Below are 17,923 nucleotides of genomic sequence, written 5' to 3' on the forward strand. Positions count from 1 at the left end.
AATCTATATTGTAATTTATCTGGGGGCGCGGAGCTCCCATCAGCGTGAGTTTAAGGCGACCTTTATTTAGAATAAAGTTTTAATTCCTTGGAGACGCGTCATGCAGCTGACAGACATGTAGGTATCTCGTTTATATCGTTTTTTTTTTTTTTTTTTTAATATTCACAAACTTGTTAACTATATCATGAATTTATGATTGTAAAATATGTGGAAGTCAATGTGTTTTGTCACGCGATGAGTTTGCACGGCAGTTAGAGCTGTCGGATAGCCTATACGAAATCTTCCCCGAAATACATAAAAGTATGTGGCCGGTGAACTGGGAGAAGAATGGAGTAAACTTTATTGTTTCATAAACAATGTGTATCTGATATGAATAAAACATATCAAATATAAAAAAAGGGTTATTGTTGCAGCTTCCGTAGACATCAGTGTAATTTGAATTTAACAAACTGTAAGGACGCTGAGGCGGCGTTAGAATCCATGTGCAGTGTTTTAATAAAATCCACAGCAAACAAATCCAGAACAGCAAGCAGTAAATCAGAAACGTTAAACAGGCAGGGGTACATACACAGGTAGGCAGTCCAATCCAGGCAACAGAACAGAGGGCAATCCAAAAGACAGAACGGGAAGAACAGGCAATGATCATACACAAGAAGGCAGACAATGGCAATGGGAATAACGCTCGGTAAGGCAGACAGGCTGGCAATACTTCGCGAGGTAACAATGGTGGATGCCATGCTTAAATGTCCAACAAACAGGAAGTGACAGGTGAAGCAGAGGGAGCGGCACACAGTCAGTATTCGGGCGAGGGCTCCCTCTGCTGGCGTGGCGTTACAGAATCCCCCCCCCCTACGAGCGACTCCTGGCGCTCTGCGAGGACGTCCCCGTGGTCGTGGTGCTGGACGATCGGGTCTGGCTCGATGAAATTCCTCAATTAATGAAGGATCCAGGATGTCGTGGGCCGTTACCCATGATCTCTCCTCTGGTCCGTATCCATCCCAGTCCACCAAGTATTGGAGCTGACCCCGTCTCCGTCTGGAGTCCAACAACTCCCTTACCGCATATGCCGGGGTTCCATCAATGTCCAGCGGTGGAGGTGGCTCCCGGTTTTCGACATCAGCATCCGGGTGGAACGGTTTCAGAAGAGAAGCATGGAAGGAGGGAGAGATGCGATAATTAACAGGAAGCTCGAGTTCATAAGTGACCGCATTAATCTGTCTTAAGATTTTAAATGGGCCTACGTACCGTGGACTGAGCTTCCTGCTGGGCAGCCGTAACTTGAGGTCCCGTGTGGAGAGCCAGACCCTTTGTCCAGGTTGGTAGGGAGGGTGTGGGCGTCGTCGTCGATTAGCTTGAATCTCCTGATTCCTGACAGCTCTTTGCAGACGTACATGAGCGCTGTCCCACACTCTCTCACTACGGCGAATCCAGTCATCGACTGCAGGTACAAGTGACGGTTCTCCAGACCACGGGAACATGGGGGGTTGGTATCCTAGCACGCATTGGAACGGTGTAAGACCAGTGGATGAGTGCCTCAATGAGTTTTGCGCATACTCTGCCCAGGGTAGAAATTCTGACCACCGATGCTGCTCACGTCCACAGTATGTCCTGAGGTATCTGCCAATCTCCTGATTCAGCCTCTCCACTTGCCCGTTCGATTCCGGATGGTAACCTGAAGTCAAACTGACATTAATGTCCAATTGCTTACAGAATGCTTTCCATACCTGGGAGGTGAACTGGGTTCCTCGGTCTGTAACAATGTCTTCGGGGATACCGTAAATCCTGAAGACGTGGTGAAACATCGCTTGAGCAGTGTCCATAGCTGTGGGGAGACCTTTTAGAGGAATGAGTCTACAAGCCTTAGAGAAACGGTCAATAATTACTAGGATTGTGGTAAATCCATCAGACGGGGGTAGGTCGGTAACAAAGTCTACTGATAGGTGTGACCAAGGTCTCTGAGGTATGGGTAAGGGTTGTAGTAAGCCAGATGGTAGTTCTTTTGGGGTTTTCGACTGTGCACATACAGAACATGACTTGACATAGGTTGCTACATCTTTAATCATAGACGGCCACCAGAATGAATTTTGTGTGAGATGTAGTGTGCGTGAGATACCTGGATGCCCAGAACAGAGTGACGTATGGACCCACTGCATGACTCGTAGTCGTAGCCTGGAAGGAACATATTGCTTGTTAGCAGGACAGCCCTGGGGTGCGGGTTCGTTGCATTGTTCCCTTTGAATTTCCTCCATCAAGTCCCATGTGACTGGTGCTATGATGATAGACGGTGGTAGGATGGATTCAGGTTGATGGTCCGCCAGTGGATGGTCATGTCTCCTGGAAAGAGCATCTGCCTTGCCATTTTTACTACCAGGACGGTAGGTTACGGTGAATTGAAATCTGGTAAAAAACAAGGACCAGCGAGCCTGGCGAGGATTTAATCTTTTAGCACTCTTGATGTACTCAAGGTTTTTGTGATCAGTGATTACCTGGAAGGGGTGAGTGGAGCCCTCCAACCAGTGTCTCCATTCTTCAATGGCTGCCTTCATAGCCAGTAGCTCCTTGTTTCCAACATCGTAGTTACGCTCAGCGTCCGTGAGTTTTCTAGAAAAGTAAGCACAGGGAAAAAGCTTGCCTGGTTGCCCGTGGCGTTGTGAGAGCACTGCACCTATTCCGCAGTCAGAGGCATCTACTTCCACTATGAATGGTAAGTTGGGATCTGGGTGTTTCAGGATTGGTGCAGTGGTAAAGCTGTTCTTGAGGTTAGAGAATGCCTGTGTAGCATGATCAGTCCATTTCAACTTTGACGGTTTACCTTTTAGTAGGGAAGTCAGAGGTGCTGCTTTAATGCTGTAGTTACGTATGAAACGTCGGTAGAAATTTGCAAATCCTAGGAATCGCTGAAGCTCCTTGACCGAAGTAGGTTGGGGCCATTCGGTGACTGCCGTGATCTTAGATTTATCCATTTCCACCCCTTGATGGCTGACGTTGTAGCCTAGGAAAGATGTTCGTTGGACATGGAATTCACATTTTTCTGCCTTGACATACAGTTGGTTCTCTAATAGCCTGGTAAGTACAGTTCAGACATGACCCTTGTGTTCCTCTTCAGACTTGGAATAGATCAAGATATCATCGATGTAGGCCACTACATATTTGTTCAAGACATCTCTGAAAATTTCATTAATGAAAGACTGAAATACAGCAGGTGCATTGGCCAGCCCATACGGCATAACCTGGTACTCATAGTGCCCCCTAGTGGTCAGGAATGCAGTCTTCCATTCATCACCTTCCTTGATTCTAATGAGGTTATATGCACTTCTCAAATCTAACTTGGTGTAAATTCTCGCTTCTCTGAGTTGTTCAAGTGCTGCAGGGACTAGTGGTAATGGATAACGAAACTTGACTGTGACATTGTTCAAACCTCGATAATCGATGCATGGGCGTAGTCCTCCATCCTTCTTTTCCACGAAGAAGAATCCTGCCGCGGCTGGGGAAGTGGACGGACGGATGAAACCAGAGCTGAGAGCTTCCTCGACGTAAGCCTCCATAGCTTGACTCTCTGGACGTGACAGTGGATAGACTTTACTTTTGGGTGGCATGGCGTTCGGTAGGAGATCAATGGCGCAATCCCAAGGACGATGTGGTGGCAGTTGTGTGGCTTTGGTTTTACTGAACACTTCTTGAAGGTCTTGATAACAGGATGGTATGGTTACAGGCTCACTCTCTGGACTTTCAATGCTGGTGGTAAGACAAGGCTTGGAGATGACATTATCAAGACACTTGGAAAAACAGAATTGTGACCACTGTATGATCTCACCAATCTGCCAAGAGATGACTGGGTCGTGAGTAGCTAGCCAGGGGTATCCGAGGATGATTTCATGGCATGGGGAGTCAATGACATAGAAGGTAATGGTTTCTTGGTGAAATAGACCTACTTGCATCTTCATGGGCTGAGTTAGTTGAGTGATGCCGCTTCCAATGGGTTTGTTATTTACAGCGTTCACCTTGATAGGAGGATCACATTGTTGTACAGGAATGTTGAATGTTGTAATGAGGTCTTGATGAATGATGTTCAATGCTGAGCCAGAGTCAATCAGCGCTGTGAATTCAAATGAGTCATTTTCAGTAGTTATCTTGACAATGGTAGTGACGTTCTTAGCATTGGTAACAGGAATGTGATCAACACTCACCCGGCTGTTGTCATTGAAGTCTCTCCGGGCCTTGAGTGGACAACCTGCATTGCGGTGGCCTGCTTCACCACAGTAAAAACACAAATTCTGAAGGAATCTTCTCGACCTTTCTTCAGATGACAGATGTGTAACTCCTAGCTGCATGGGCTCAGAACCAGGATGATCATTGGCGGGGCTTGATTCGGAGATATTGGTAACTTGAGGGACATACATGGCTCCAGTTGACTTGTTTCGGGGGCGATGAGTACGCATGAGATTATCGATCTTGATGGCTAATGTGACATAATCAGAAAAGGAATGATCCTCACCCTTACAAGCAAGCTCTGCCTGTAACTCCATATTCAAACTGCGACGAAACATGGCCTTGAGTGACACGTCGTTCCAACCACTCTGAGCAGCAATCGTTCTAAACTCAATAGCGTGTTCAGCGGCAGAGTTGCGGCCTTGAGTCAGTTGCATCAAACGAGTGGAAACATCCTTACCCCCTGCTGGGTATTCAAACACATCTCTGAGTTGTTTTACGAAATAAGGATAGGATGTTTGGAACAAACGGTCAGTTTCCCAAACAGCTGCGGCCCACTCGATCGCTTTGCCCGTTAACAATGACATGAGGAAAGCGCACCTTTTCTCATCAGAGTCAAAGCAGCTCCCTTGATTCATGAAATATATCTCAACTTGGCGAATGAAACCCTTACATTGCTCAGCAGAACCGTTGAATTTGTCTGGAAGTGCAAAGTTTACCTTCGTGGCCGTAGGTGGTGGTAACGATCGTAGATACTGAGTGAGGTAGTCATTAGCTGCTTGTGCTTTAGCCAGTTGATCACGGAACTCCTTGAGAACGTCACTTTAATAAGCAAACGCGGCCTGTAGATTCGTAACATCTGCTGGATTCTTCGGAGGCGAAGTATTATGTAAGGACGCTGAGGCGGCGTTAGAATCCATGTGCAGTGTTTTAATAAAAGCAAACAAGCAAACAAATCCAGAACAGCAAACAAATCCAGAACAGCAAGCAGTAAATCAGAAACGTTAAACAGGCAGGGGTACATACACAGGTAGGCAGTCCAATCCAGGCAACAGAACAGAGGGCAATCCAAAAGACAGAGAACGGGAAGAACAGGCAATGATCATACACAAGAAGGCAGACAATGGCAATGGGAATAACGCTCGGTAAGGCAGACAGGCTGGCAATACTTCGCGAGGTAACAATGGTGGATGCCATGCTTAAATGTCCAACAAACAGGAAGTGACAGGTGAAGCAGAGGGAGCGGCACACAGTCAGTATTCGGGCGAGGGCTCCCTCTGCTGGCGTGGCGTTACACAAACTATCTTTTTTATGCAGTAGCCTACTTAATTCAAATGTGTATTTAAATGTCTGAAACCTAAAATAAAGCGCGATGAGGTTAAAAACACCGAATAGTTGTGATAAAGTTACATGACAAGCGCAGAGCGCGCGTCTGTCTCTGGATCAGCGCTAAAGCACATTTAAATTTAGCAGTGAGTTTTTTTGCATTTTATTCTTTGCCATAATCCTAATCGAACACTGGGTGTATTACAGCTTCAGAATTATATTCGTATTGACTATACAGTGATAAGGTATAGCTAAGAGTGGTCCAGACCAACCTTACGAAAGTATGACTTACAGAAGGTATACTTAACTAAGAACGTTTCGGGAAACACGTATTAACGTTAAGGTACAGCTTAAGGTATAATTTAAGAACGACGTAGAGTTAAGAAGGTTTCGGGAAACCCAGCCCAGAATCTTTCAGGTTTGAATGTTCTTAAAGGGATAGTTCACCCAAAAATGAAAATTTGATGTTTATCTGCTTACCCCCAGGGCATCCAAGATGTAGTTGACTTTTTTTTCTTCAGTAGAACACACATAATGATTTTTAACTCCAACCGTTGCCGTCTGTCAGTCAAATAATGGGAGTGAATGGGAAATTGATCAATAAGGGTCGAAAAACCTTGCATAGACAAATCCAAATTAAACCCTGCGGCTCGTGACGACACATTGATGTCCGAAGACACGAAACGGTCGATTTGTGTGAGAAACTGAACAGTATTTATATAATTTTTTACCTCTAAAACACCATCAATGTGTCGCCACGAGCCGCAGGGTTTAATTTGGATTTGTCTATGCAAGGTTTTTCGACTCTTATTGATTGAGTTCCCATTCACTCCCATTATTTGACTGACAGACGGCAACGGTTGGAGCTAAAAATCATCATTTGTGTTCTACTTGTTGTGAATGGAGACTCAGGCAGGGGATCAAAGTGCAGCGTTTTATTAATAACAAGAGTGGTCGTAAAGGCAGGGTCAAAACAGGAACAAACAGGAACAGTGAGGAACAGGCAGAGTAGTAGTCAAGGGACAGGCAAAGATCAGGACAGGCAGCAACGGGTCAAAAACAGGGAACAGGCAGTAACGGCAACAAGGAACAGGCAGACAGGGAATACAGGGAAACGCTCAGAATTGCAACAACAGTTAAACAAGACTTCGCGGTGAGGTGGTGTGTGTGAAAGTCCTTTATAGTCCTGGTAATGATGTGCAGCTGGGTGTGGTGATCAGTGTGAAGTGCTAGGCTGTATGTGGCAACAGGTGATTGGTGGGGTGAGTGCATGTGATAGGTAGAGAGGATTGTGGGAAGTGTAGTCCGGGAACTGACAGGGGCAGACGGTGATCATGACATAATGCCCCCCTCCCGGAAGGCGCGTCCTCGCGGCATAAACGGAACAGCTAGGGAGGGGGGGTGGGTGCGTTGGAGATCTAAATGGTAGCTGGGAACGGATCTCCAATGCAAGTTCCAGGAATTTGGGCAACCGGTGGCCCTAGCGTTGCAACCGACGAACTTGAGAGCGTTGCAACAGACGAACTTGAGAGCGTTGCAAAAGACGAACTTGAGAGCGTTGCAACCGACAAACTTGAGAGCGTTGCAACCGACGAACTTGAGAGCGTTGCAACCGACGAACTTGAGAGCGTTGCAACCGACAAACTTGAGAGCGTTGCAACCGACGAACTTGAGAGCGTTGCAACAGAACTTGCGTGTGCAGCGTCCGACGAGTTTGAGTGCGAAGCGGCCGCCGGGCTTGAGTGCGAAGCGGCCGGCGGAGGCTTAGGAATGCCAGCCGCTCGTGCTGAAATCAGCGGTGGATCAGTCACATTGGAACGCAACCCTCTCCGCTCCCGAACTGATCTAGAGACGTGACGTTGCTCTGGGCGATCAGCGAAGGCGTGACGTTGCTCTGGGCGATCAGCGAAGGCGTGACGTTGCTCTGGGCGATCAGCGAAGGCGTGACGTTGCTCTGGGCGATCAGCGAAGGCGTGACGTTGCTCTGGGCGATCAGCGAAGACGTGACGTGACTCTGGGCGATCAGCGGAGACGTGACGTGACTCTGGGCGATCAGCGAAGACATGATGGGGCGTTGCCGCATCCGCCATTTTATGTGCGCAGTCTGTAGCGGCCGCCATTATGTGATTCAGCGTGGTGTCGCGTTCCTCCGTGACCCCCACAGTAAAAGTTGAACCAACTGTGAGCAGGGCAAAGTCCAAGAACTCCACGAACGACCCTCGTGGACCATTGGTAAGTACATAGTCCTTAAGTGGTTCGTTTAATCCATAGATAAAAAAGTCAATGAGGGCATAGTCTGGCAGATCAGACAGGTGAGCGATCTCCAGGAACCTTTGAATATGAGCCTCGAGGGTACAGCTACCTTGATGTAGGTTGATGAGGCACCATGCTGGGTCCATGCTGAGACTGGAAACGCTCGTAGAAGCTGCTGGATCGTAGATGGCGAAGTCTTCTGTTGTGAATGGAGACTCAGGCAGGGGATCCAAGTGCAGCGTTTTATTAATAACAAGAGTGGTCGTACAGGCAGGGTCAAAACAGGAACAAACAGGAACAGTGAGGAACAGGCAGAGTAGTAGTCAAGGGACATGCAAAGATCAGGACAGGCAGCAACGGGTCAAAAACAGGGAACAGGCAGTAATGGCAACAAGGAACAGGCAGACAGGGAATACAGGGAAACGCTCAGAATTGCAACAACAGTTAAACAAGACTTCGCGGTGAGGTGGTGTTTGTGAAAGTCCTTTATAGTCCTGGTAATGATGTGCAGTAGGGATGAGCGAGTACAGCATTATCTGTATCTGTATCTGTATCTGTTAACCATATGAATTATCTGTATCTGTACTCGGAGTGGGTGGGGCCTAACCCGGAAGTGGGCGGGGCTGGTCTTGAAATGGGCGGGGTTTTAACCGGTATGTTATTTTGAGCATGCAATTGATATGGGTTGATCAGAAATTGTTAGATTTATTGCTGATTAGAAAAAATATTTACAGGACAGCATCAGGATTGAGCTTCAGATCAATGGTTTTGATCACGATAGCAAACAAACTATATTACAGAACAAGTTTTGCAACAATGAAAACAAAACAATGCAGTGCAATTATGAAGTAAAATGTAATGAACAACATAACTTTCTTTTTTAACTTTTAATTTTTTAATGATCAGTGTGATTATTTTTTTTTTGGTTCCACACCAGGTGTGTGTGTGTGAGAGAGTGAGTAAGAGGGAGAGCGAGAGAGATAGAGAGAGAGAGCGGGCCTCCTAGTGATGTGAAATATGAGCGGGAGTTTACACAGGGTGATTATTTTGACTTTATTTTGTATTTGAGCTGCGTGTCTTGGACGCGGCGTCCATCGAAAATAGGCGAGGTGCCTATCTTTAGCGAAGCGCTGCGTCGAGCTGCTTCTGGGACGCTTCTCAAACGCGGCGCGGCGCGGCTGGTGTAAACACAAGCATTGACTAGAGTGGCCGTGTATCAGCTCCGGTAGCCGCGTCACAGCCGTAACGCGCCGCACACGCGTGCAGTGTAAACGAGGCTTCACTGTGAGTGAGCAGAGCGATACACAGCAACAAAATACATCTGTATGTGTGTAGGGGAGTGGCGCTGTGACTAGCCTATCACAGAACGCTGACACAATCAGCTACCCAATGATGATTTTCTTTCAATCCGAGCACAGATATTGACTCGTATTACTCGTATAATACTCGTACTCGGCAGAAGTGCTTTATCCGTACCAGATACTCGTTTCAGCCGAGTATCCGGCTCATCTCTAATGTGCAGCTGGGTGTGGTGATCAGTGTGAAGTGCTAGGCTGTATGTGGCAACAGGTGATTGGTGGGGTGAGTGCATGTGATAGGTAGAGAGGATTGTGGGAAGTGTAGTCCGGGAACTGATAGAGGCAGACGGTGATCATGACACTACTGAAGAAAAAAAGTCACCTATATCTTGGATGCGCTTGGAGTAAGCAGATAAACGTGAAATTTTCATTTTTGGGTGAACTATCCCTTTAATAGTGCTGACAAAATATCATTTTTTAAACATATCTCTCTATTAAAATACGTTAAGCAGTTCAATACCGCTTTTCTACAGTATCCATCCATACACCTGCAGCGCTTTCTCTTTCTTCTCTCCGACCGCGCGTTCACGCTCACCGCAGTTGTATAGAGCCATGCCTCCTGTCACTCACTCAAGAGCAGCGGCTGGCCTCGAGACGCTCTTTCGGCCCGGTTGAAGGGGTTTTGTTACGATATAACAGCTGATATGATAACTTTGTCAGCTAAACATTCCCATCCAATGTTTACCATTAATTACCTTATGCCGCCATTGTTTCATAATGAACCGACAATTTAAAACTACATAGACTAAATGGTCTCTATACGTTGTATTTTGCCAACGAACTAAAATCGAAAGCGTGATAAGGCTTTGTGCCTTTATAAAACAGCAAAATACAGTGATTAAGTATATACGGTCTGTTTGTGCTGCGTGTTTTAAAGAGAAGTGCGCACATTTGCATCAAAATAAAAGCGCAAGGATTTATCTTATTAATTACTACAAAAGTAGGCCATTGTAATTCCCCTATACTGTTGTGTAAAATAATTTTTGTGTACTGTTATGTAAAGTAATTTTTTATTTTTAAATTTTATTTAGAGTGCATTTGTTACAATATGTGGATATAACTGTCATATGAATAATTATATAGGCCTAAAACACTATTATATTATTATTTTTATATTGTAATAATTGTTTGGCCTCCTAAAACACAATTTAGAATTTAGACAATATCACAACTCAAAAGATGTTTGAACCATCTTTCATGTCCAGTTACAATGCTGTTTCTTTGGTCAATTTGCATACTGTACATGGGTTGAAACTCTTAATTTTGAGCTCTCAAAGTGCACCAGATTGATGCATTTAACCTTAAAATGTACAAAATTTTATTCTGGGGGGGCATGCCCCCAGACCCCCTTAGAGGAGGTACACCAAACATAGTTTTACAAATTCCAGTGGGAAATAATGTACCTTTTATGAACTTTACTCAACAATACTACAACAAAGCTCCTTTCATGACAGTAGAGCTTTTAACAGAAAATTAAAATGTCATTGGGCAAAATATTTGGGCTAAGCCCCGAATGTTCACAACATCTGGCTCCGACCCTGCTGATGACCATGAATTATTAGAAGAATAGAATAGTTTTATTCTTCTAATATAAAGAATTAGAAGAATAGAACATGTTCCCATGTATGGGAAATCGAAAGTATCTTATATTTGAGCTTAAAGGTCACCACCCTTTGGCTTTTACAGGGGCACCATTTATAGCTCTGCATGCTCTGGGCTTTTTTCTTAACCAAAATCATGAGGTGCATCCTAATTTTAAACAGTATTGAAGAAGTTCAAATGTTTGCTAGACCCTTGTTGCCTGTCTTTCCTTCACAATCTGCTCCAATACATCTATAAAAAAAAATAATAATAAAAAAAAACTATATAGTTTTGAAAGGCAATTGATACTGAATGTAGGGACAATTCGAAGCCTTCAAACACAAACCATTAGATCAAAAGTGCAAGCACCATAAATTCAAGTCAAGTATGACCAAACTTTCGATTGGGACTGTAAAAATCATTCAACCTCTGATATTTTTTTCCTTTTCCCATTATTTCAATGATGGAATGTGGCTGTTTATTTAAGGTGCAATTGGCTTCTCAGAATTTGTAATAATAATTAATGTCATTGAGCGGTCACACTCACAAACATTGTAAGTGATTAATGTTTTTCTATGATTTGTATGTTTGATGTTTTCCAAGTATATTTTGACAAATTAATAGGATTTCAAACTGAATTTGAGGCTCTGGGTCATTTGACATGAACGTGTGTGGAGATTAGATGGCTTCCTTAAAGAGAATAGTAGGCTGAACTATTGGACGGTTTTTAAGAGTTCAAGATACATTTGAAAATGTGCCAAATGCTTAAGATTCAGGAAGTTTCCCCTCAAGCTATCACATTAGTCTACTGGGCCTGACAAAACTCACATTGTTGCATAATACTGCTTGAAAAACTTTTTAAACGCTTTCCCACTCAGTAGTAAGCTATATGTCTTCTTGTAGAATTTACCCATTTTATTTTGTGTGGTTATTATTGCTACTTTTACAGTTAAAGGAATAGTTCAAACATAAAGGAAAAAATTTAGATTTCAGTCCAGAATTCAGTGAATTTTCAGTGAAGATACTCACCTTCATATCATTCCAAACCATTCCAATTCCTGGAACACAAAAGCAGACGTTAAGCACAAGGTCCAAGCTGTTCAACATACAACAAAATACACTACCATTCAAAAGGTTGGGGTCAGTAGAAATAAAATAATAGTTTTATTCAGCATGGATGCATTAACTTGTGTGCATTAAAATAGTGACAGTAAGATTTTTTACGTTGTTACAAAAAAATTTTAAATAAAATAAATGCTGTTCTTTTGAACTTTCCTGAAAGAATCAAAGAATGCTGAGAACAGTTTTATCATGATTTGAACACCAAATCAGCATATTAGAAAGATTTATGAAGAGTCATGTGACTCATGAAGACTTGAGTAATGGCTGCTGGAAATTCAGCTTTGCCATCACAGAAATAAATCACATTTTAAAATATCTAGCATTTGAATTGTGTATTTGTACAGTAAACTGGGGGCTGACAAGCTTTAAATTTTAAAATATTTAAAATGTCCTGAAGCCATACAATTCATCCTTACGATTCAAACACGGCACATTGCAAATAGAACAGCTTGGAAATTCTGCAGGAAAATCATATGGTTTTGAATGATAAGAATTTTCATTTTCGAGTGACCTCTTCCTTTAACAAACAATCTGTTTTTATATGCACATAAAACTTTTATATGCTATGCTAACAAAAAATCTAATTTTTGCTTAACTTATCATCAACTTATTTATGCTTAACAAAACAGTTAACAACCAGACGCTAGTCTTTGACAACATCCTTTTATCCGTTTTGATTTTGGTTATGCATTGCATGTTTCTTCTTGTTTTTTTGTAATATTATAGTATGCCTCTTCATTTCTTATCATTCTCTTGTATTTCTCACCCTAGAATCCTTCTATATTGCCCCTCCATTCCATGTACTGTCAGACACTTTCCTTTCGTCTAACTACAGCAAAATTTTCCACATTCCTCTCGTTTACTCCTGTGGTACATCCTGTGATTACACTTCCTCTCCTCCTCCCCTCTTTCCTTCTTTCTCGTTCCTCTGCTCCTTCTTTTTTCTTCTGGGCCAGTTCCCCCTACTATAGTGCAGCTGTACCAGCCTGTGAGGAACCAGGACTGGTGCATCCCTTTCACTGTGACGGGCAACCCGAAGCCTGATCTACGCTGGTACCATGAGGGAAAGCTGCTGGAGGAGCAGCAGTACATCAGGACTGAAATCCATGAAATCACAGATACGGAGTACCATGGCTGTCTGCAGCTGGTCATTCCCACTCACATTCATAATGGCATTTACACACTGGTGGCCAGCAATGAGTTCGGAGAGGACAGCGGAAACGTGTCGGCACACTTCATGCACATACCTGATGTGGACCACTCAGGAACAGGTGACTCTATAATGTGATTTATTAATATGTTATAAATAATACAGCCTATTATATTGCACAAGAAAACCGCTGTCATATTTTTGTTTCCACAGAGGCAGTGTTCTATTATGGTAAGATAATATAATTGTGAAACAGTATTTTGGTGAATTATAGCAAGTAAAAACAAAGTCAGCTGGATGAATCTTTTTAAATTAAATCACTCCCCAACAAAAAAAATTCACCCTAAAACCAAAATAAATAAATCAATTATATTTTGCATAAAGAAATCTTTTTAGCATAGTGATTTTTAGCATAGTGACAGTAAGCACATTTTCCCACCAAATTTTTCATTTCTGTGCAATTGTAACATCAAATCCAAGGAGGAAGAAGGTAGAAGAAAGTACCATGGTTACCCATTGCATCCTCCCATGGTGGGAGGAGCCATGGTGGAGACTTGGCTGGCGACACCCAGGGGACAACTAACAGAGATGAAGCAGATGGTAGTGGTGCCCTGGGTGCAGACAGAGACCAGGCAACACCGATGGTCCTGGAGACCGAGGCGTAACCCTAGGGACGAGAGTCCGAGGTGGAGCCAGGGTGCCTGAGGACTGAGGCGGAGCTGGTGGAACTGAGGTGGAGCCAGACAGAACCGAAGGGGTGGAGAGATGAAGCACAGCAGACAGCTCATAAGTCTGTGGCTCAGGCAGGGTTACATCTGACCAAAGCAGAGCCAGATGGATGAGGGAGCCAGGTGGAGCTGTAAGGACGATGGTATCGGGTGGAGCTGAGGGAGGGAGGAGCCAAGGTGGAGTCAACAGGTCGATGGACTGAGGTGGAGTGAGGGGATCAGCCTCTGGAGGCGGAGCTGGGGGATCAACTGAAGATCCACACAACTGAGTGGCACTAGAGGATAAGTTGAGAGGCTGAAGGAAACCAGCAGAGATGGGGCTGACAGACTGGCTGAATCATGGAGCGGAGGAGGGAGAGGGAGGTTGGGCGGGATCAATGATGATGACAGAATTTGTTCAGGGTGACGAAACTTCAGGGTGACGAAACAGGCTTTATGTTGAGCAAAACAAGTGGTGATGAACACATAGAAGACTTAAAGCTGGGCAGGACCAGTGGTGATGGTGAAGGTCAGTAACAGCTCACCCTCAGTGGTGGGAGCATGGCCTCAACCATTCCCTCAAACTCCACTAACACTCCCACGGTGGCACAGGATGTTGCCAGCTCACACACCTGGTCAGGCTCACTGTGGGGCTCAGTCTCCGGGGCGATGGTTGGCTCATTCCTCTTGTCTGGCTCGTCCATTGCGAAAGATTTGAGCTATGGCTTAATGTCTGTGCATAGTGTGGGGGGTGGTTGGCTGGGCTCTGGATCTGGTGCGGTGACAGGTGCAAGGTGGGTCTGGACGATGGTGATGGTATCCCTTTTAGGGTTGTGTGCAACAACTAATTTCATAAATGTTCGAACAGAAATTTTGCAACCGACTAGTCTAAACCTCACCCCAGTTTAAAAAAATAAATAAATAAAAATAAAGCACAACATTAAATGTGCAAAAAAATGTAAACGACTAGTATTTCCAAGTCGACTAGCAGTATTGTTTAATCAACTAGTCGAATAGTCTCACACATCCCTAATCCCTTTCAGCTTTGCCCTCAGTAAAAGAGGATCCATGCACCCACAGTGCAAAATTGATGCACTCAGCTAAAGTCTAGCAGGTATTCCCCTGGGGCATCAGGAAGCGGATTTTATTGTCCAGCCCGCACCTGAAACCCTCCATAAGGGTGTAGTCTCGCAGGGGGTGCAGTGACAGATGTTAATGAATTCCACCACATACTCCTCCATTGCTGTGCCACTTTGGAAAATAAAAATAATAGTTTCTCCTGGCCTGTCAAAGTTCACCAACGGGGCTATATTAATAACCATTATACTCTTTTTTTAAGGCCCAGTATTCTGTAATGTCTAAACAAAGAGGAAGAAGGTCCAAATATATAAATATATAAATAAATCCAAATATATATATATATATATATATATATATATATATATATATATATATATATATATATATATATATATATATATATAATATAAAGTAAACTCAGGTAATGTAAAATCAAAGAACACAAACAGTGTGCCATGCACAAACAATACAATGAATGGGAACTAAAGAGGAACTTAAATACACAGTGGTGATGAATGACATACAGACAGGTCTGATGATTAATCAGATGATGAATAACCTTGGTAACTGGTGACAAAGGGAACATAGGAACACAGAAAACAGGAAACAAAGATAAGTGAACTAAAAGTCCTTGAAAATGAAACTAAGACAAGCTAAACTGAATGTAATTGTGAGAGTAGTGAAAACATCTCATTCTTAATTTCATACTGAAGTCAAAAGAAAACCATCCTGTTAGCACACAATTATTTATGTTAAATTATTATTGTACGTTAAGTTCAGTACAACAAATACTATACTTGTAATTTTCCTTTACAGTGCACATTTATAAATAATTTATCATAAACTTAAAGTAATACATATTGTATAATTGCATTCAAGCAATTACAGATTTTTTTTTTTTTGCACTACAATAGACTACTGGCATTTGGGGATTGTGCTTAATTGTCATGAAAATAATGCCACAATGCAAAAAAATCATTGCAGTTCTAAAAAGAGTTTATTTAAGACTGCATTTTCTTTATGCGTACTATAATTTCTTGTGATAATGGAGTGAAATATTTCATATACAATACTTATCAGTTTTCAATAGATTTACCCAGCTGCTTTTTATAACGCATAAAAAAATAAAAACAGAGATAAAATTGAGTTTGTAGAATGTTATTTATCATTGTTAAATTCATTTCAATTTTTCTTTCCATTTAAATGATATAACACAGACACAACATTTAGTCCAGGTAAGACTGTTCTTTCCTTTATCGCTCACCATTTATATGTATTTGTTCAAACCTTCCGATTTTGATAGTTTTGAACTGCAATTGTATACTTAGTGTTATTTGTTTTGTCTGCCTTCTCAAAGAAACCCCACCACTGGAGGACAAAGTTGCGGTATGTATTTGTATAGAGTGATTAAAGGAATATTCAAGATTAAATACATTTTGAATTCTATCGATCAATATCTGTGGTCTGCTGTCAGTTACTATAGAAAATTATTTTTTCAGTTTGTACTTACACTGGAAGTCAGTGGGACTAGCTTTCCAGTGAGTTTGAAATCAGAAATATGACTCTTGTACTTTTGTTTAAGTGCTTCAGTAAAAATGGTTTACTTGATCTGTAAAGACTTCCCCAAAGACTTCCTTTGTAAGAACACATTCTTTTTTGTTTGTTTTTACAAACTAAGAGACTAGTCAAATTATTTTCAGTGGCAATCGACAGCAAGGCTCAGTTACTGTTGACAGAGTTTAACATTTATTCACTTGGAATATTCCATTAATTGTTTGATTTATTATTGGACCATTTACATTTGATGTAACATTGTAGAAGCAAGTGATTTCAATATATAAGTGACTTTTTAATGATACAATGTGATACAATGTTACTTCTATAAATTATAAACTACAGCTTTACTGTACTAAATCAATTCGAACTGACCCCAGATTGAAGACATGCTTGCTAGAGTAAAATCAACTGTGTGTTTTTATATTCTAGGTTTACATAGTGGTTGGGATAGCTGGGGTTGCTTTAACTGGATGCATCCTCATGTTAGTTTTCCTCAAATATGGTAGAAGCTCCAAGTTTGGTATGAAAGGTAAGTGCATCATTTAAATTGTTTCACTTTCAACATGAAATCAAAATGGACCCTATTTACCTTCTTAAGACATATACCTGGTGTATGATGCTTCCAGGTATGTTATTCCAAATAAATTTAGGCATTGTTTTAGGGGCCGTTTACACACCACCATTTTCAACTAAAAACGGAAAACTTCTTATGCATTTTGGCCGACAACGGCGTTTTGGGGGCCTGAAAATGCAAACTTTTAAAAATGGGTTTCAAAGTGCAAGTTGTTGAAAACTATACCATTATCATCTACATGTAAACTGCGAAAACATGCACATGCGTATTACATGTTCAGTCTATAGGCGTGTAGAGTTTCTTTGGCCTGACATTCATTATACAGCATTTTTAGTTGCTTTCACGGATCCGTGTGAATGGATTTTATTGACAACGCTGTTCTCTTTACACAAAAAAACGCAAAGGAAAAACTTTTCCATTTTTAGTGCGTCGTTGTCATGTAAACATACCCTTAGTTAACTTTCAGGTCTGGCTCTATTCTAATATGGAACACCCACTTTTCACAATCCACTCTGTTCTCATTTGAAAAAAAAATATGTCCTGGCCTAAATTTCTTTCTAGTTGAATATCTTGTTAGAAATACATCACATCATGGAAGTAAAAAGGCTTTATTAATGGCAAGCAGATAACTTGATCTGTTACAGTAACATACAAATCACAAATATAGAATAATAACAGAATAATGCAGAATAATATGAATTTTAATATTTATTCATTCATCATTATAAGTTGTTTTCTCTTGTAATAATAATGCACTTTTTTAAACACATTTATATCTTTATTCATATGTACTGACCATGCGAATGCTTTTTATTTCTATGGATTATTGTATTGTCTGGGTTTTTTTCCCCTCTCCACCAGGCTCCTCATCTGTCATCAGTAATGACGACGACTCGGCCAGCCCGCTTCACCACGTTTCCAATGGCAACAACACGCCATCATCTTCAGAGATGGGCCCAGATGCCGTTATTATTGGAATGACAAAGATTCCAGTCATCGAGAACCC

The 17,923-nt window shown here is 42.2% G+C and overlaps 1 protein-coding gene across 1 annotated transcript in view; it reads left to right on the forward strand.

Annotated features, from left to right (window-relative positions):
* ntrk2b (neurotrophic tyrosine kinase, receptor, type 2b) overlaps positions 1-17,923 on the forward strand; it is a 47,971-nt gene that overhangs the window by 14,994 nt on the left and 15,054 nt on the right. The window contains exons 8-13 of the mRNA XM_067407376.1: positions 12,806-13,120; positions 13,213-13,230; positions 16,004-16,021; positions 16,144-16,172; positions 16,773-16,872; positions 17,779-17,923. The exon at positions 17,779-17,923 is cut by the window's right edge and continues 44 nt beyond it. Of these exons, the coding sequence (XP_067263477.1) occupies positions 12,806-13,120; positions 13,213-13,230; positions 16,004-16,021; positions 16,144-16,172; positions 16,773-16,872; positions 17,779-17,923 (625 nt within the window). The remainder of the gene's footprint in view (positions 1-12,805; positions 13,121-13,212; positions 13,231-16,003; positions 16,022-16,143; positions 16,173-16,772; positions 16,873-17,778) is intronic.

Source organism: Chanodichthys erythropterus, chromosome 13 (genome assembly GCF_024489055.1).
Source record: "Chanodichthys erythropterus isolate Z2021 chromosome 13, ASM2448905v1, whole genome shotgun sequence".
In the NCBI taxonomy this organism is placed as follows: domain Eukaryota; kingdom Metazoa; phylum Chordata; class Actinopteri; order Cypriniformes; family Xenocyprididae; genus Chanodichthys; species Chanodichthys erythropterus.